General features: G+C 36.8%; 1 protein-coding gene across 1 annotated transcript in view; it reads left to right on the forward strand.

The window, feature by feature from the left end:
* SLAIN1 (SLAIN motif family member 1) overlaps positions 1 to 10,999 on the forward strand; it is a gene marked incomplete at its 5' end in the record, with an annotated part of 56,478 nt that extends 45,479 nt beyond the window's left edge. Inside the window, 3 exons of the mRNA XM_011378154.2 lie at positions 3,898 to 4,053; positions 7,935 to 8,217; positions 9,913 to 10,999. Coding sequence (XP_011376456.1) covers positions 3,898 to 4,053; positions 7,935 to 8,217; positions 9,913 to 9,988 — 515 coding nt within the window. The remainder of the gene's footprint in view (positions 1 to 3,897; positions 4,054 to 7,934; positions 8,218 to 9,912) is intronic.
* Positions 11,000 to 16,857: the final 5,858 nt, after the last annotated feature.

Below are 16,857 nucleotides of genomic sequence, written 5' to 3' on the forward strand. Positions count from 1 at the left end.
ATGACCATGATGACCATGCCAGGAGTAAAAGTGCTGAAGAAAGTGAATAAATGTCTCTCTCCTCCGCCATCCCCTTAAAAGAAAAAAAGCAAAAAACTTATTAACAAGACTCAGATAACAGAGCCTTCATTTGTTACCATGGAATGTTATTTGAACAAAATTATGAAATAAAAATGGTAACTTTGAAACTAATCTATCAAATATTTTTCTAAATTACTAAAATAATAGGAGGAAATAATTGTTAAATCATTGATGCATTTAAAAATAATTAAAAACAAACCAGAAATGCATTATTTATATTTATTGCCTCCATAGCTCCTATACTGTCTAGGTTCAGAAGAGATGGTTTTTAAAAGTTCTTGGGATTTCTAGGGGTCGTAGAATTAAAAGAATCACGTTTGGAGTAGTTCGCCAGATGACTAAATCTTGCAGGATTCTTTCTAAGTAATTTTAGGGCGTGGCAGAAGTTATTGGTGGCATGCATCATCAGCGTCAGCCCGAGGACCCCTCAAACCCTGTCTAGACTGGAGGTCTGAATCTAACTGTTGGTGGTGACCAGGGATCTCCTGATTCCCTCGGACTCTTTAGTCTTTGTTCCAGGGACTTTGATGCTGCTTTCATATGAGAAAACTCCTCGAAATCTTTCCTTGGGTTGTTCCTCCAGTTCCCTGCTACATTCCAGTCCTTGAGCAAAAATTTCTGATTTCTTTGTGAGGATAGAAATAGAACATTATTTTTGATTCCTTGAATGTTTAAAGTAGGTTTGGCCATTGAAATATTCCAAATTGTTTGACAGGATAGGGTACCTCATTTCCAGATGGTCCCCGACACCGCCTGCAGACCGCAGCTTAGCTCCCAGAGAAGAGTTCTAAATATTTACACTTGCAAACCTTTATTTTTAAGGGCACATTGCAGATTTAAAGCTCTGTGAAACTCGATGCTTAAGTAGGAGTAAAGATAGGTTTTTAAAGATGGATACATCTGGATTAACAGAGATTAGAGACGTAACAACCAAGTCTAATGTGTGCACCTTGATTGGAGTGTGATTTAGTGGTTTAGGGGGAAAATATGAAAGACATTCTTGAGATGTCTGGAAAATTTTGTGTATGGATTATTAAAAGCTGTTGTTAATTTACTTGCATATCAGGACAATATTGTGATTCTGTAGTATTTTTTTATTCTTAGGAGATTCCTAAGATTTCAAAGTGTCCGAGAACCTTCAGGTTTTAAATTTAAAAGAAAACAGCAGGAATGATAGTGACTAATTTATTAAAGCTCATAATATCAGGAAGACAGTGTATTCCCTGTGCTTAATGAAAGTCATAGCCTCATATTAAAGTTGAGGGAGACGGCATTTAGGGTTAAAGTGTCGAGGTCTGTGGCTTTTATGTCACTTAACAGCAAACAAATGTACATATACATATGGAAATGAATATGGCAAAATGAAAACTAGTATACCTAGGTGGAATACATACAGATGTTTATGATACTACTTTACAGCACTTCTATATATATGAACATTTTTGTAGTAAATGGGAAAATTTTAAGAATAAACTCAATTCATTTTCTAAATAACATAATTATTTTTCCTTGCCTCCCTGCTGCTTAAATAGATACAGTCTAAGAAATTTAGTCTTGTATTGATAGAGGCTCACTTTTTAATGCCAGTCATTGTGATATTCGAAGGATCCAGTTGTTGTTAAGAGTAGGCCTCACTCAAGGAACTCATAAGGAAAATAGTCAAGAAATCTAATAGTCACTGGCAGTATTTGAGCACATTGAGTAAGGAAATGTGTAGGTGGTCGATCCCTCAGCTAGGTGGTATACAGAAAACCTCTAAGGAGTGGTTAGTTGTGCTAATTCTTAAAGAATTAGTAAAAAATTAGATAGATGGATATAATACTCTTTCTGGTCTTATTCTTCACAATTTCTTAAACTTTCTCATGCTTATCATATAAGTATACTTACTATACTTGTTTAATTTTCTGTCTTTTCCCTAGGCCACCCCAAGGAGGCTAAAGTTGCTGGACAGGGCACAGCAAGTGGGCGCAAGCAGAGTAGAATGAGCAGTATGTGAACAGGAAAAAAAAAAGATGAGCTTAGTTTTGCCCTTGAGCACATTTTTGGATTGTTATTTACATATATCATTTGTTTTCTGATTTAGCTTGAAAGAAAATGACCATGAACGTGAGTGACCTGATTAGTGTTTTAGGGTATATTATTAATAAAGATAAAAATATCTAATAGAGTTAGGGGTATGTGAAAAATGTGCGATGTTACAATGTTTTGTGGTTCTCCAAAGTTCAATGCAATCTTTTCAAAATGTTATTCTTTAATATTAATTTCTCTAGTTTGGGAGAAACTAAACTAAATGTTAAATTTAGTTTTCTTCCTTAGGATCAGTAATGGAAACATAGATTGAGAAATACTGGTCAAAGCTATAAACTCAGTGACAGTCAGGGACTGTATCTAATACACTCTGGTAGCCCTAACATCTTCTAGAGCACCTGGCATGTAGTAAATACACAATATTTGTTCCCTTACTTATTCATTTCACAACGTAGGGAAGGGTGTCCAGGTGGGGGACAAGCATGCTCACAGGCACGAGAGCGTGGAGTACTTGGGAACCTCATTTGTCCACTGTGAGTGGCTGAGAGGCAGGGGTAGCAAGAGATGAGGCTGGAGAAGTATGTATGTAGAGCTGATGATACCTTGAAGAGTCTCACCTAGGCCATGCCCAGAGTTGGGCTTTCAGGTGAAGGTGAGGAGGAGTAATGGGAGGGTTTTAAGGTGGTGACTAGATGTGTGTTTGTGCTCCGAGCAGTGGAACCGGCTCTATGGAAGATAGATTGGAGGAACAAGACAAGGCACATGGAGACCAGTTAAGAGGATTTAGTGAAAATGTGATGAATAATGAGGTCTGAACTAGGGGTTAGTGGAAGATTCATTAAATATTTGAGACAAAATTATGAGGACTTGGAGTCAAGCGTGTAGAAGAGAGACGAACCTTAGGAGAGTCTCCAGATTTCTGGATTAGGTGACTTGCTGATTAGAGCTACAGTCAGATCTAAATAATGTAAAAGGAGCTGTGTGTGAAGGGCAGAAAGAAATGAATTCGGTTTTGTACTTGAATGGGTTTTTGCTTAGTGTCAGTTACATCCTTTATGTCCTGATCTTGAGTGACCTGATATACCTTAGGTTTTTGTTTTGGTTTTTGTTTTTTTTTGTGGAGGGTGGGAGTGTCTGTTAATAAAAAGAAAATTATATAGTTGCAGTCTTGTGGCTCATTTTACTTTTCAGCAACACTGAGCTCTGTGTGTGACTCTCTGCTGCCCCTTAGTGGCAGAAAATGTACCTAGCAAGGAGAAAGAAACGGAAGCATTGTCTTCAAGTCTCCAAAGGTTTGGTGGCATATACTCATGATAGTTAAAACGTTTTGGGAAGTTAATGTGGTACTGTCGATGTGATTACTGAATATCTCAAAACATCTTATAATTTAATTTTAATAATTTCCACCTTGATATGTTAGCAAAAGAGTCAGTGTTGGTTTTGACTCTTCTAGGTTTTTTATTAGCATGTAACAATTTCTAGTGTTTTTTAGAAAAACTAAATAGCTGTAAGATCATTTTCTAATCTCACTGTAATACAGTTTTATCTACTTATTGTATAGGAACAAATAGCTAATGATTAGACTATCCCTCGTGTTTTAAGTCTGGAGATATTGAGTGTTTTCCTATACAGGAGTTTAATTCCATTAGTTTGTTATAATTCATAATGCACACAATAATTCTTGTTATTGAGCAAAATACGACTGATATTTATATTTACTTTTGAAAGCTAGTGTTTTAATATGCATGAAATTTGTGATTTTTAACTCAGTTAAATTTTCTCTTCTAGACAAGCTCCGAAGAAGTATGCCTAATCTAGCTCGGATGCCAAGTACAACTGCTGTTAGTAGCAACGTTAGTTCTCCAGTAACCGTGCGAAATAGTCAGAGTTTTGACTCAAGCTTACATGGAGCTGGAAATGGAATGTCAAGAGTACAATCTTGTAGTAAGTATACAATTTTTATTTTTATTTTGTAATTTTTAATTAGTTGTAACATCATTAGGAAAATATCTTACTATTCTATTTTTTTCCTTGAGAACACTACAAAATGCTTTTCTCCTTGTGACTTTTTTTTGTAATTCATCATTATAATTGAGCAATATTTTTACCAGTGCCTATTACCAATTAATAATTAGTAAATTATATGTAATCCTTTGTATCCAAGGATAGCACTAAATAGTGATTAATTTGTCCACTCATCATACAAAATAATCTGTTTTCTTTGTAGATCTACCTCTTTCTGTCTGATACCTTTACTCTGAAGAAAGCACACTACCTGTTACTTTGGTGGTGTTTTTCACCAAAGTTTTTTCCCCTACAAAATGAAGTTTGATTATAGCTAAAGTAGTATTTATCTACTCCATTTGAGCTCACCACAAATGAGCACGAGCAGGGCCGTGAGCGTCACTCCGGTGTTTTGCGTTTTCCCTTTGTTGGGAATTGTTTTTTCCATGTCCAGCGCCCCCCTCCCCCATTCCTTTGAATGCTGTCTATACAGATAGTTGGAGTTAAGTCCGAGGCTGACCCCTGGGATGCAAACTCAAGGTCACAGTCCCAGGATTGATAAGCCCAAACCTGGGAGGCCTGAGTGTGTTCAGAGCGTGCTGGCAGGGGTCGCCAACCAGACGTCTAATCTGCACCCAGAGTGGTTTGTGGCCTTTCTCCCTTGACAGATCCAATTTTGGGACTCAAGTGGTATTTCCCCAACGTGTGATAGTCCTTCATTTCTTTATGTCATAGTTCCCAAAGACAAAATGATAACCTTTACTCTGCCTGAGGAAGTATGCTGACTGGTTCATATTCATTTCTCATTTAGTTCTGCCAACAACTCCACGAGGTAGTTGTTCCCATTTCACAGGTGAGGAAAGTTTTAGACGGGTAGGTAACAGTTTGTCCAAGGTGACGCAGGCAAAGGAACAGAGATGGAAAGAGTTCAGATTAACTACTGTGATATTCTGATGCCCTCATGCTGTTCTTCTCACCCCTTCTTCAACCAGTTTACTCTTACTATCTTTATAATGCAGCCCAAATACCACTCACTTTGAAAAGATTCCATTGATGACCCCAATAGACTCCCCCATGTGCCCACAAAACATGTCTAGTATGGATTAGGTTTTCAGTGCTCACCTCTGTTACTCAGTTACTTCACTGTCACTATGCTTATCTTTCACTCTAGATTACGAGCTCCCTCTCGAATCGGACCATAGTTTACCTGACTTTATGTCCCCAGCACCTTGTATGCTGCCTGGCCCATACCGAGCTCTTAGTAAATGTTTGAATGAATGAATAAAAAAAATGGTATAGCATTGTATTTTAGGGCTTAACCTGTTAATATCTGTATTAATGACTTGTGTAAAAATAACAGATGACAGTCTATGAAATTTGCCGATGGGGGAAACCGAGAGGACTGCTAACACATTTTACGTCAGGAGGTTAGGACAATGGGCCAAATAGATCATGATGGAATCTAAGATAAATAGTTCTATACTTGAGCACGGAAGTCAACAGTATAAGCATAGAATGGGAAAATGATTTTGACAGTAGTGAATATGGTAATAATTAAGAATTTTGTTAACTCTAACTCAGTGTGGGTTAATAGCATGATTCGAGTGCCCAAAACATGTATTTAACTTAAACAGAATAGAATATACAGTACAAAGAATGGCTAGTTTTGATGGAAATAATCAAAAAATGAGAACACGTCTGAAGAATATAGGGAATAACTTGAAGAAGCTCCCACTGACCAACCAAACCTGGAACAGTTCGAGCCATTGAGTAATAAGTATATTAAAGGATTATAATCCATAGTTTACAATAAATAACCATGGGTCCATATTTCATTGAATAGAGAATTGGGGAAATTCTTTTTTACAGAACTCCAATTAATAAATGTAAAAGAAATGAAGAAAATGGAAATAATGAGAGGGAAAAAAACCTGAGAAGGGTGTTAATGTGTGGTAGAAGGTCAGCATAAACTTGATTCATACCTTAGGATTCTGCTCTCATTTACTTTTATTCTTAAGCATTCTAAGCAAATATTCTTTATACATTTTAAAACTATATGATGAAGATTTCTAGTTCTGGACCATTTTACTTTCAGGAAAGAACAAAGGTAGGATAGAGAAAGATGGAAAGGCAGCATCACAGAGAAAGAACATTGGATTTGTAGTGTTCAGTGCTTGAGTTTGGATCTTAATCATAAGCTTTTGGGCAAGTTATATATCCTTTCTGATTGTTTTCTTGTTTGTGAAATTAGGATTATGTCTATTTTAACTAGTTTTTTTTTTAAATAATTTTTTTTTTACTTGTCTATTACAATTGGCATATAATAGTTTCAGGGCACATTCAGGGGGCATGAGCGAGCCTTCTGAGGTGCTGGTAATGTTTGATATCTTGATGTGGATAGTGATTACGTGAGTGTGTTCGCTTTGAAATTTCATTGTACTCTAGACTTAACATTTATGCACTTGATATTGTTTCATAAGAAATTGGGACAAATTCAAATATTGTTTATAATTACTTTGAGCAGTTTTAGGTTTACAGAAGAATTGAGCAAGAAGTAGAGTTCCCACATATTCCCACATCCCACCCCCCGCCACGCCTGCCAATTTTCTGTTAACATCTTGCGCTAGTGTGGTACGTTTGTTAGAAATGAGAAGCCAATGTACCGAAACATTCATGGTTAAAAGCTACTAAATTAATTGTAGAATTGGTTAGAAAGGATCTTAGAGGTGATGTGTCAGCCCCAACACAGAATTTCTGTTTCCCAAAAACTTGATGGGGAGAACTACAGCAGAATCTTACATAGGCCTTATTTTTCATTGAATTTTTTGATGACTTTGCCTGTACATCAGCATTCTTAGATATAGATTTCACCTACTATATACTTGAGCAAAACTAATTTTTAAGAGTTTCAAGAGATACTATAACTATAGACATTTTGTTTTTCTCCCCTCCTGTTTTTATTTCAGAAATATATATATTCTGTGCTTAAGTTTATAATCAGCTAAACTATTTTAGAAAACAATATGTTCCTATTTAACTGAATGGTAAGTACTAGGCAGAGTTGTGTCCATAAGTTTCTGTTAAATTTATGATTGAATTTTTTCCCTTGGAGGATTGGAAACATTTAAAAATTTCTGAACAGTTTTTTTGTTTTTTTAATGGGAAATGGTACACACTGTTGGGCCAGTACATTGATGTAGTTTTTAAGGGTTCTTACCCAGAGAGGTCCCTTCATTTTATAGATTTTACTATCATTATCAAGGTAATAATGGCTAGTGCTTGCTGAGTGGTTACTACATGCCAAGTGCCATTGTAAGGCTTCATGCAGATTAACTCAATCTTCCCACCAACCCCATGGGATAGGTAAATGTCATGATGAAAACTAAGCTGTTTGTACCTACCAGTGTAGGTACAATAAGCTGTTTGTACCTACCAGTGTCACTTCTGTCTTCCTTTCTATAATCACAGCTAAATTTTCCCTTGTTTTATTTTCATGAAATCATCCCCAAAGCAACCATCAAGAAATCCTAATGTCTTCTAAGCAGGAAAGAAACTGTCCTGTGAAAACTCAAATTTGTTAAAGGAGGTCGTTCTGAGAATAGAATATAGTTAGGCACTCAAAAATGTAGTCGATTAACAGAATAGAAGACCCTCTTGTCAAGAATTATAATTTTCCAGTCCTAAATGCTGTCTGGAACTTACATTTCATTTTTATATATATTTATAAGCTCGTACACCATATAGACTGTTGACTTTAACACACACTTTCTGAGTTGTATAGTAGTAGAGGTTTTCTCTCACTTGCATGTTTTCTTTTCTAGTTCCATCACCAGGACAGCTTCAACACAGAATCCACAGCGTGGGACATTTCCCAGTGTCTGTCCGACAGCCTCTTAAAGCTACAGCCTATGTGAGTCCCACCGTTCAAGGTAGCAGCAACATGCCTTTATCCAACGGCTTACAGTTATATTCCAATACTGGAATCCCCACACCAAACAAAGCTACAGCTTCTGGGATGATGGGCCGTAGTGCACTTCCAAGACCTTCTTTGGCAATAAATGGGAGTAACCTGCCTCGAAGCAAAATTGCACAACCCGTTAGAAGGTAAGAATCTTTGGTCCTTGGTCTAACTTCATTTGCAGTTGGAAATTAGAAACTGCTCCCAGCACCATCTTGCCTTTTCTCACCCTAGTAGGTCATGCTACTCTGGCCTGACTTGCGCTCTCCTCTTTCTAAGAAGGTGATGGGGTGGGTCGTCCTGTGTGGTCAGGTCCCCTCCTCCCTCATCAGTTGATTCTTGGTTCAGTTTGCTTTTGTTTACCAGGTAAGCTCCATCTCCAGAGCTCTTGCATTTCCTTCCCCCAGGGTGTTTGCATGGCCTGTTTCCCTCCTTCTCCAGGGCTTTGCTCAGGTGACACCTCTGTTCAAAACTGCAGCTCCTGCAAGAGTTGTAAGGCCTCCTTCCCCTTCTCTGTTTTCCCCGCTTAGCATTTGTCACCATTTGCTGGACTATACAGTCTACTTATTTGTTCATGGTCTGACTCTCCTCACAAGAATGCAGGTTTCCTGAGTTGGGGTGGGGGCGATGGCAGTTGACCCTCGGTTCACTGCTCTCTCTCCCTGATGCCAAGGCCAAGCCCAGCACAGAGTAGGAGTGCAAATGTTTTTTGAATCAATTTTTTTGTTTTTATCAAAGGGAGGAAAACGTAGGTACATGTGCGCACACACACTTTTCCTTTACACTCATGGTTTAAAAAGCATCTTAGTGATATTTAGCTTATGTTGTTTTAAGTTCAGTATGATCTAGGTAGCATTTTCCCCTCAAATTCTAGATTACTTGCATAACACAATTTAGATGAACTCATGGTTATGAGGTACCCTTCTTGAACCTGGATATCCTGGAGTGTTTTAAAAAAATCTATAAAAGTGGGCTGAGCTTGGAGGATGAGACAATAGAGGCAGTAAATATGGACAGCTCGTACAGGAAGTGAAGATATGGAGGAGGAGAGGGAGCGAACCATAGTAAAGTTTGAAAGGGATATGGGAACAAGTAATCTTTTTATATTTATGCTTTGGTATGTATAAATCTCTTTGCTTTTTATTTTCTGATTAGAAGTAATAGGTGCTCAGATCAAAAATTCGGAAACTATGGAAAGATAAAGGGTGACCTATGATCCTACTACTAATACAGAAATAATTTTGGTGCATATTTGTTTAATAAATTCTGGCTTATCCTCCCCTAGTAAATGCACAGCTGTGTTATGTTTACATCTGAGTAGGGTACGTGTCTCCAGACTAACCTCCTGGAAAGATTGCCACTGCTAGACTACGTGAGAGGATCCATTCTCCCAAATGTAGGCAAACAGTGGGAATTACTCTTTATAAACTCTTTGCCAATCCATTAGGCAAATCTTTGATTATTTGTAAAGTTGAAAAGTTCTTCATGTTAATTTGCTATTTGTAGTCAGTGAAGTAACCACTTGTTTTTAGGCTACTTTTCTATTGAGTTTATCTTGTTCTTTCTGATTTAAAAATATTCTTTATGCATTAAGGATATTGATCATTTTTCACTTATGTTGCTAATCTTGTGCACATAACAACGTGCATGGCACTGCAGAGAACTGGGTTGCCAGCAGATGAGCATGTTGCACAACTCCAGAAGTGTGAAACACAAAGTACACCTGGGAAAGTGCCAACAGGTTGTCATTACCGGAGTGGAGGAGCACATACAGGAGAGCAGTAAGTGATGTGACTCATGGGGTTATTAACAATCTGGTTCCTTTTTTCTTACCTTTATAGTTTCCTTCAGCCTCCAAAGCCACTGTCTTCACTCAGCACTCTGAGAGACGGAAATTGGAGAGATGGTTGCTACTGATGTGGTTTTATATACCCTTGAAGAATGGGAAAGAAATGGAAATGAGGGTCGTGTTACCTAGCTGGCTGGGTAACAGTGGATGTCGGCATAGTCTTTCCCCACTTTGCATTTTAACCTACTTACTGCATTGTTTTTCAATGGACCAATCTCCAGAGACTAATTATTGCACTTAAATATTTGCCTGAGATACTGCACCATTCTCAAATCCATGGTTGCAGTATTGTGACACTTAGATCTAGGAAGTTTTTGTAGAACTGCTATGTACCTGAACACTTTTTTGAGAATTGAGATGTATCAATAATGCTTTCTTTGCCATATGAATTTTTTAAAGTAACTTGTTCAATTTACTTATGTGTTCTAAACATCTTCTCATGTTCTGTATTTTAATACATTGCATATTTGCAACTGTGTTCTATAACGTATGCTTTGAAATTTACTTTTTATAGTTTACAGGAATTTTATTTTTTGTGCCTATTTCTTTTTACACCTATGTGAGCCACTATGGAACAACTTAAATTTTGTGCCATAAAAATATTTTTGTGGTAAGGTACTATTTTTTTAGCTCTAGGGATATATCAGCAAAAATCCACCATACAATTTGAGAGACATAATTTTATGTTGAATGAGCACAATGTAATCTGAAGCATTGCAAGGAGATAGCCAGACAGCAAGTTAAATGGTGTCTTTTTCATTGTTAATTTATTGTCATACATGGGTTTCATATTTATAATGGCATCACAAGCTCATTGCACTTAATACCTGCAATGTTTGCTACTGTACCACAATTGATTTTCAATAACTTTATTACAGAAGATGAAACTGTAATGTTTTATTAACAATGCTTCTGGAAATGAATGCATTTTAAAGCAAATAAATCTTTTTGATAGACCTTTTACAAAATCCATTTGCACTAATGAATGCTTTTCTTATGGTATATGACTTAATATTTGTTACTGTGTGTACACTGCTGTTTTGGAATGTTCAGAAATAAAGACTATTTCAGCAATATCAGGTCACGCATGAATGTGCAGCATAAACCTTATGAACACCGTAGATATATTTCACTGTAATGTTGCTATGCTCTTGTATAGGGCATTTATATCTAAAGCAGGTAGATGCAATATCTACATTTATAAAAATTATTTCTTTCTCTAAAATACTTATGAAGTTTAGTTTTAGTCCCATTTAGAAGGGCTATTAGAACTCAAGTAGCCTGTTACCCAGAAACACATTTATTATGGATGAACACATTAGATTTTAGTATTTTATGAGGATTGGACTTGAAATACTTAGTATCAGCAAGTGATCATTCCATATTATATTTGACAGATATTAGTAAACTTTTCACCTAAAGGTACTAATATAGAAAGGTACTAATATTAAAAACGCAATGTTTTTAATGCTAAGTTCAAAAATAGAGTTCTACCTCAGGGCATTAGAGAGTTTTATTTTTAAAAAAGTGTGCCTTTATACATAATTCTATCTAGAATTAAAACATTGGCTTTAAAGTAGCTTGTGCTTTAAATGTCAGTGGAGGAGGGGACAACAAAAGGAAGTAATATTTATGAGGCACTTCTTTTGTGACAAGACTGGGCTAGATATTGTATACAATCATCAACTGGTATCACCATTTTGAAAATGATATTGAGCCTGAGAGATGTGACATTAACCTTGCACACACATTTAGCTAGTAAATAGTGAAGCTGACTTTTGAATCCAAGTTTACCTGATCTCAAAAATCTTTCTCCCACTACTGTTTTCTCCTCTTACGAACACATATAGTTAGTACATTTTTTAAAAAATGAGTTTTTATTCTATGGAGGAAATTATAGAGTTAATTTTCAATTCAGATGTTTCATTTATATTCAAAAAAGTCTATTCAGCCCTCGGAATAAATAAGATCCTTGCATCTTAGATTGTACAGTCTAATTGGGAGGAGAGAAACTAAACCATAAACAAGTAACTTACCATGTGTTAGGTCCTAAGTACTATGGGAGAAAAAGAATAAAGGAGATAAAGGGGAACTGAAATGGAGAAAATAGAGATGGAGAGAGAGAACACAAATAGGTCATCTGCATAGATCTCATTAAGGAGTTGAACAAAGACTTGAAGATGGAGTTAGTCCTGAATCTGTTTCACAGCATCTTTCACCTGGGGTTCTATATGACACAAAGCGGTGTTAGTGATTATTTTTCCTAGGATGGTATATAGCAATTATTCTAGATACATAGGAGAGAGTTTAAAATAGTACATACAACAGATGCGCTAGGGTAGTTCTCAAAGTGCTCCCCACGTCGGCAGCATCAGCATCTTATTAGAACTTAATAGAAACACATTTTCTCAAGCCCCTCCTTAGGCCTTACTAAATCAGCTGTCTAGATGATTTGCAGCCCCTCGGAGAAAGGCTGCTGGAAAGGAGGAAAAGCTTATGCAGAGGCTTGGGCAAAGCATGCCTGGTGTGTTTGAGAAAGAGCAAAGAGGACATTGTGACCACAAGCAGAACAAGGAGGAAAGTAGAAGAGACGGGTTGGAAAAGCAATGGGGTAGGATCACATAGGGCACTAGGCCCCAGTAAGAATGATTTTACTCAGGAATGGGAGCTGTTCATGGTTTTGAGTAGTGGTGCTTTGACTTAAAAGTATCATCCTGGAATTTGGTGGGGATAAACTAAATCCCCATGCTTTGACTTAAAAGTATCATCCTGGAATTTGGTGGGGATAAACTAAAAAATGGCAAATGTAGTTTAAACTATATAAGTAATCCAGGTAAGAGATAAGGAATTGGATCAGGATGGCGATGGAAGTGGTAAAAATGGCCAGCTTCAGGATATATTCTAAAAGTACAGCCATCAGGATTTCTTTATGGTTGGATGTCCTATGTTCAAAATCAAGAAAAATTCCAAGCATTTGGGATGGCAACTAAAAGGATGGAGTTCCTTCAACTGAGATGGGCAGGGCTATGGTGGAGTATGTTTGAAAGCCATGACTCTGGCTGAAATCACCAAAGTGAATTGCGATAAAAGAAGATTTAAAGACTGAGACTTGAGACACCTATGCCTTCCATCTTATGTTAGATTCTCGTACTGGGTAACAAAGTGACTCAGAAAAGAGATCCTGAGCAGCTTAGTTCTCAAACATGGAAGGGACCTGTGCTGCTGGGTACACAGACAATCTAGTATAGTTTCCATTTGTATTAGTTAACTATTGCTGCATGACAATTTACCACAATAATCAATGGCTGAAAACAATATTATCTCAGTTTCTATGGGTCTGGAATCTGGCCACAGCCTAGCTGTCCCTGGCTCAGATGACTACAGTCATCTCGCAATCCAGCCGGGGAAGAATGTTTCTAAGCTAAACTCACTCACGTGGTTGTGGGCAGGATTCATTTCCTTGTAAACCAGCAGTGATCCTCAATTTATTGCCACATGGACCTCTTCTTGGACACTTAGAACAGTGACTTGCTTCATCAGAATGAGCAAATGAGAAGACCGAGAGAGTGAGTGCCAGAAAGATGGAAATCACAGTCTTCTATGACCTAATCTTGGAAGCGATATCCCATCACTTTTGCCATATTCTATTCATTGGAAGCAACTTGTTAGGTTCAGCTCTCAAAAGGCAGGGTGTCACACAAGAATGTTAATGCCAGGAAACAAAGGTCATTGGGACCATCTTAGAAGCTAACTGCAAAACACTGCCATCAACTTTGTTAGATAATGCTAACATGATTTCCACATTGTACATGTCTGTGAGCAGTGTGTGAGAATGCCTGTTGCTACATACCTGTTGGTATGTGAAACTGTCTTGTGGTTTTAATTTGCATTTCCTTGGTTGCTAGTGAGATTGAATACCTTTTCCTTTGTTTATTGAACATTTACATATCCTCTTTTATGGGTTCCTGTTCAGATCCTTTGCCTGTTCTCTTGTTGAGGTTTTCTTACTAATATGTAGTGGTTCTTTCTATAGTCTGCTATAAGGCTTTTGTCAGTTATATTTGTTATAAATATACTTTCATACTATGTAGGTTGCCTTTTAATTCTCTTTATGGGTTTTTTAATTAAATTTATCAGAGCATTGGTTAATAACAATTTTCAGGTGTACAAGACTATAATTTGACATCTGTGTATATGGGATGTTTTGATGATAAATTATACCGTATTAAAATTAGTAATTCTATCATTATTAAGGTTACTCATTTTATATCTTGTTTAAAGAATATTTCTCTAGCCTGGATCATGAATACACACACGTATACACCTATATATACATATATGTATACACTTATATTGTGTTCTCAAAGTTTTATTTTGCTTTTCACCTATAGGTTTATAATCCATCTGGATTTGATTTTTGTATAAAGAATGAGATACTTTTACAATTGTATCTTATATTGTCCATGTGCATATCTAGTTATCCTAGTAACACTTACTGAAAACTTCATCTTTACCCTATTTCTCTTTGTCATAAAGCAGTTGTCTTTATGTGTGTCTGTATGCCTATTTCAGAACTATTTTTGCATGAGAATTTATTGTTTTAATCACTATAGCCTTATAATTAAGTTTTACTAAATAGCAGGGCAGCTCTGCTATCTTGTTTTCCCTCAAGAGTGTCTTGGCTGTTCTTGTCCCTTTGGATTGAATAAGCTGGTCAACTTCCAGAAAAATGTCCTGCTGAGTGTTAGAATCCATGAATATTGTGCACCTCTTCTATTTAATCTCAGTAAAATTATGCAGGTTCTTCATAGAAGACTTGCACACATTTTGCCAGATTAATTTCTAGATATTTTATTTTTTACACTATCGTAAATTATGTTTTTTAAAATTTCATTTCCAGTGGTTGGTTTTAAATGTTTTATTCGAAAGCCTTAAATTTGTTAGTTATACTAATTTGTCTTTAGTTTTTACATACAGTCAAATGTGTGAATGTTAATTTCATATCTTCCTTTCCTATTATATCTACTCTATTTTTCTTGCCTATTGTCTTCAATGAACTATTAAATATAAATGATGATAATAGATATCTTTATTAATTTAAAAAGAGAAGATTTCTATATTTTTGCCATTAAGTTTTAAGTTTGTAAGAGTATTTTTTATTGTAAAAATGGGAATTTTAACAAACTTTTCTGCATCTATTAAAATAAGATTGTCTCATTTAACCTGTTAATATGCTGACTCAATGATAGGTTTCTCTAATGTTGAATCAATCTTGAATTATTGAGATAAATCCAACTTGGTCATGAAGTTTTTTTTTAAAGATAGATGGATTTATTAATAGTTCACAAGTTTTTTTGTCCAATTTTGGAAAAATTGGTCTACGACTTTTTTCTTAAACTGTCCCTATTAAGTGTTGGAATGAAGATAGTGTTAGACTCACAAAATGAGTTAGGGGTGTGGATTCTGACTAAGTAGGAAGATTCTGGGCTCATCTCTTTCCATAACACACTAGAACTACAACTACCACTAGAGCAACTATCTCTGAAGATAACCTGAGGACTAGCAGAACCGATTCTCTACAACTGAAGATATAAAGAAAAAGCCACATTGAGAAGGGCAGGAGGGTCAAAGATAATGATCTGGTTAGGACCCACACTCTCAGTGCAGCATTCCATAGGAGGGATATTACAGCTGAGGCAATTCCCCCTCTTAAGAGTAAAGGATCTGAGACCCACATCAGGCTTTTTGACCCTAGGGACCAGCATCAGGAAAAGGAGCTACATAACATCTGTTTTTGAGGACTAGTAAGGCTTAACATCTGTCCGAGTCATGGGGCTTTGGGAAACCAAGTCTCTGTTCTTAAAGGGCCCATGCTCAAACTCACTCACTCTGAGTCCCAACACAGAGGCAACAGTTTGAAAAATGTCTGGATCATATGTGAAGCAGATAAACTGACTGATTTGGGGACATGTGCTGGAGGGGCTGGGATCTGTTGGAACTTTCTTTGGGAATGGAGGCACTGGTGAGCACCATGTTCTCTATATTTGGTTTACTTTGCTTTCTTCCACCCAGTAGGTCTCATACTGGTGGATGACAGTTCTGGCACTCAACATTAACTTACTAACAGTTTGTCCCACCCCCAGCCTTCCTCTGAGAATCTGCCCAGCCCAACATGCCCCTTCTGGCCAGCACACCTCTAAGCCACTTCAATGTGGCACCCTACCCCCAGCTCCCAGCCCCTCCAAAGCAGCACCTGCCACATCCCAGCACCTGGAAGGAGGGCCTTAGTTCTCAATCGACATGGAAAAAAAATGGACAAAATACATCTCTTCATGATAAAAAAAATCTAATAGACGGGGTATAGAAGGAACATATCTCACATGGTAAAGGCCATATACAAAAACAACAACAACAAAACCCAACAGCTAACATTATACTCAATGGAGGCAAATTGAAAGCTTTTCCTTTAAAGTCAGGAACAGGAGAAGATGCCTGCTTTCACTACTACTGCTATTTAACATAGTACCATAAATCCTAGCGAGAGCAATTAGGCAAGGCGAAGAAAGAAAAGGCCTCAAAACTGGAAAAGAAATAATATTGTCACTATTTGCTGATGACATGATCTTATCTTACAAAATCTCAAAGACTCAACCAAAAAACTATCAGAACTAATGATTTCAGTAATGTTGCAGGATACAAAATCAACATGCCGAAATCATGGTACATTTTTTAAGATACACCACATGTTAGGCTACAAAACAAGTCTCAGGAAATTAAAGATTGAAATCATATCAAGCATCTTCTCCGACCACAATGTTATAAAACTAGACATCAATTACAAGAGAAAAACTGAAAAATACAAACACATGGAGGCTAAATAACATGCTACTAAACAATGAATGGGCTAATAAATGAGGTCAATAAAGATCAAAAAGGT

The sequence above is a fragment of the Pteropus vampyrus genome, unplaced genomic scaffold (genome assembly GCF_000151845.1).
Source record: "Pteropus vampyrus isolate Shadow unplaced genomic scaffold, Pvam_2.0 Scaffold332, whole genome shotgun sequence".
In the NCBI taxonomy this organism is placed as follows: Eukaryota; Metazoa; Chordata; class Mammalia; order Chiroptera; family Pteropodidae; genus Pteropus; species Pteropus vampyrus.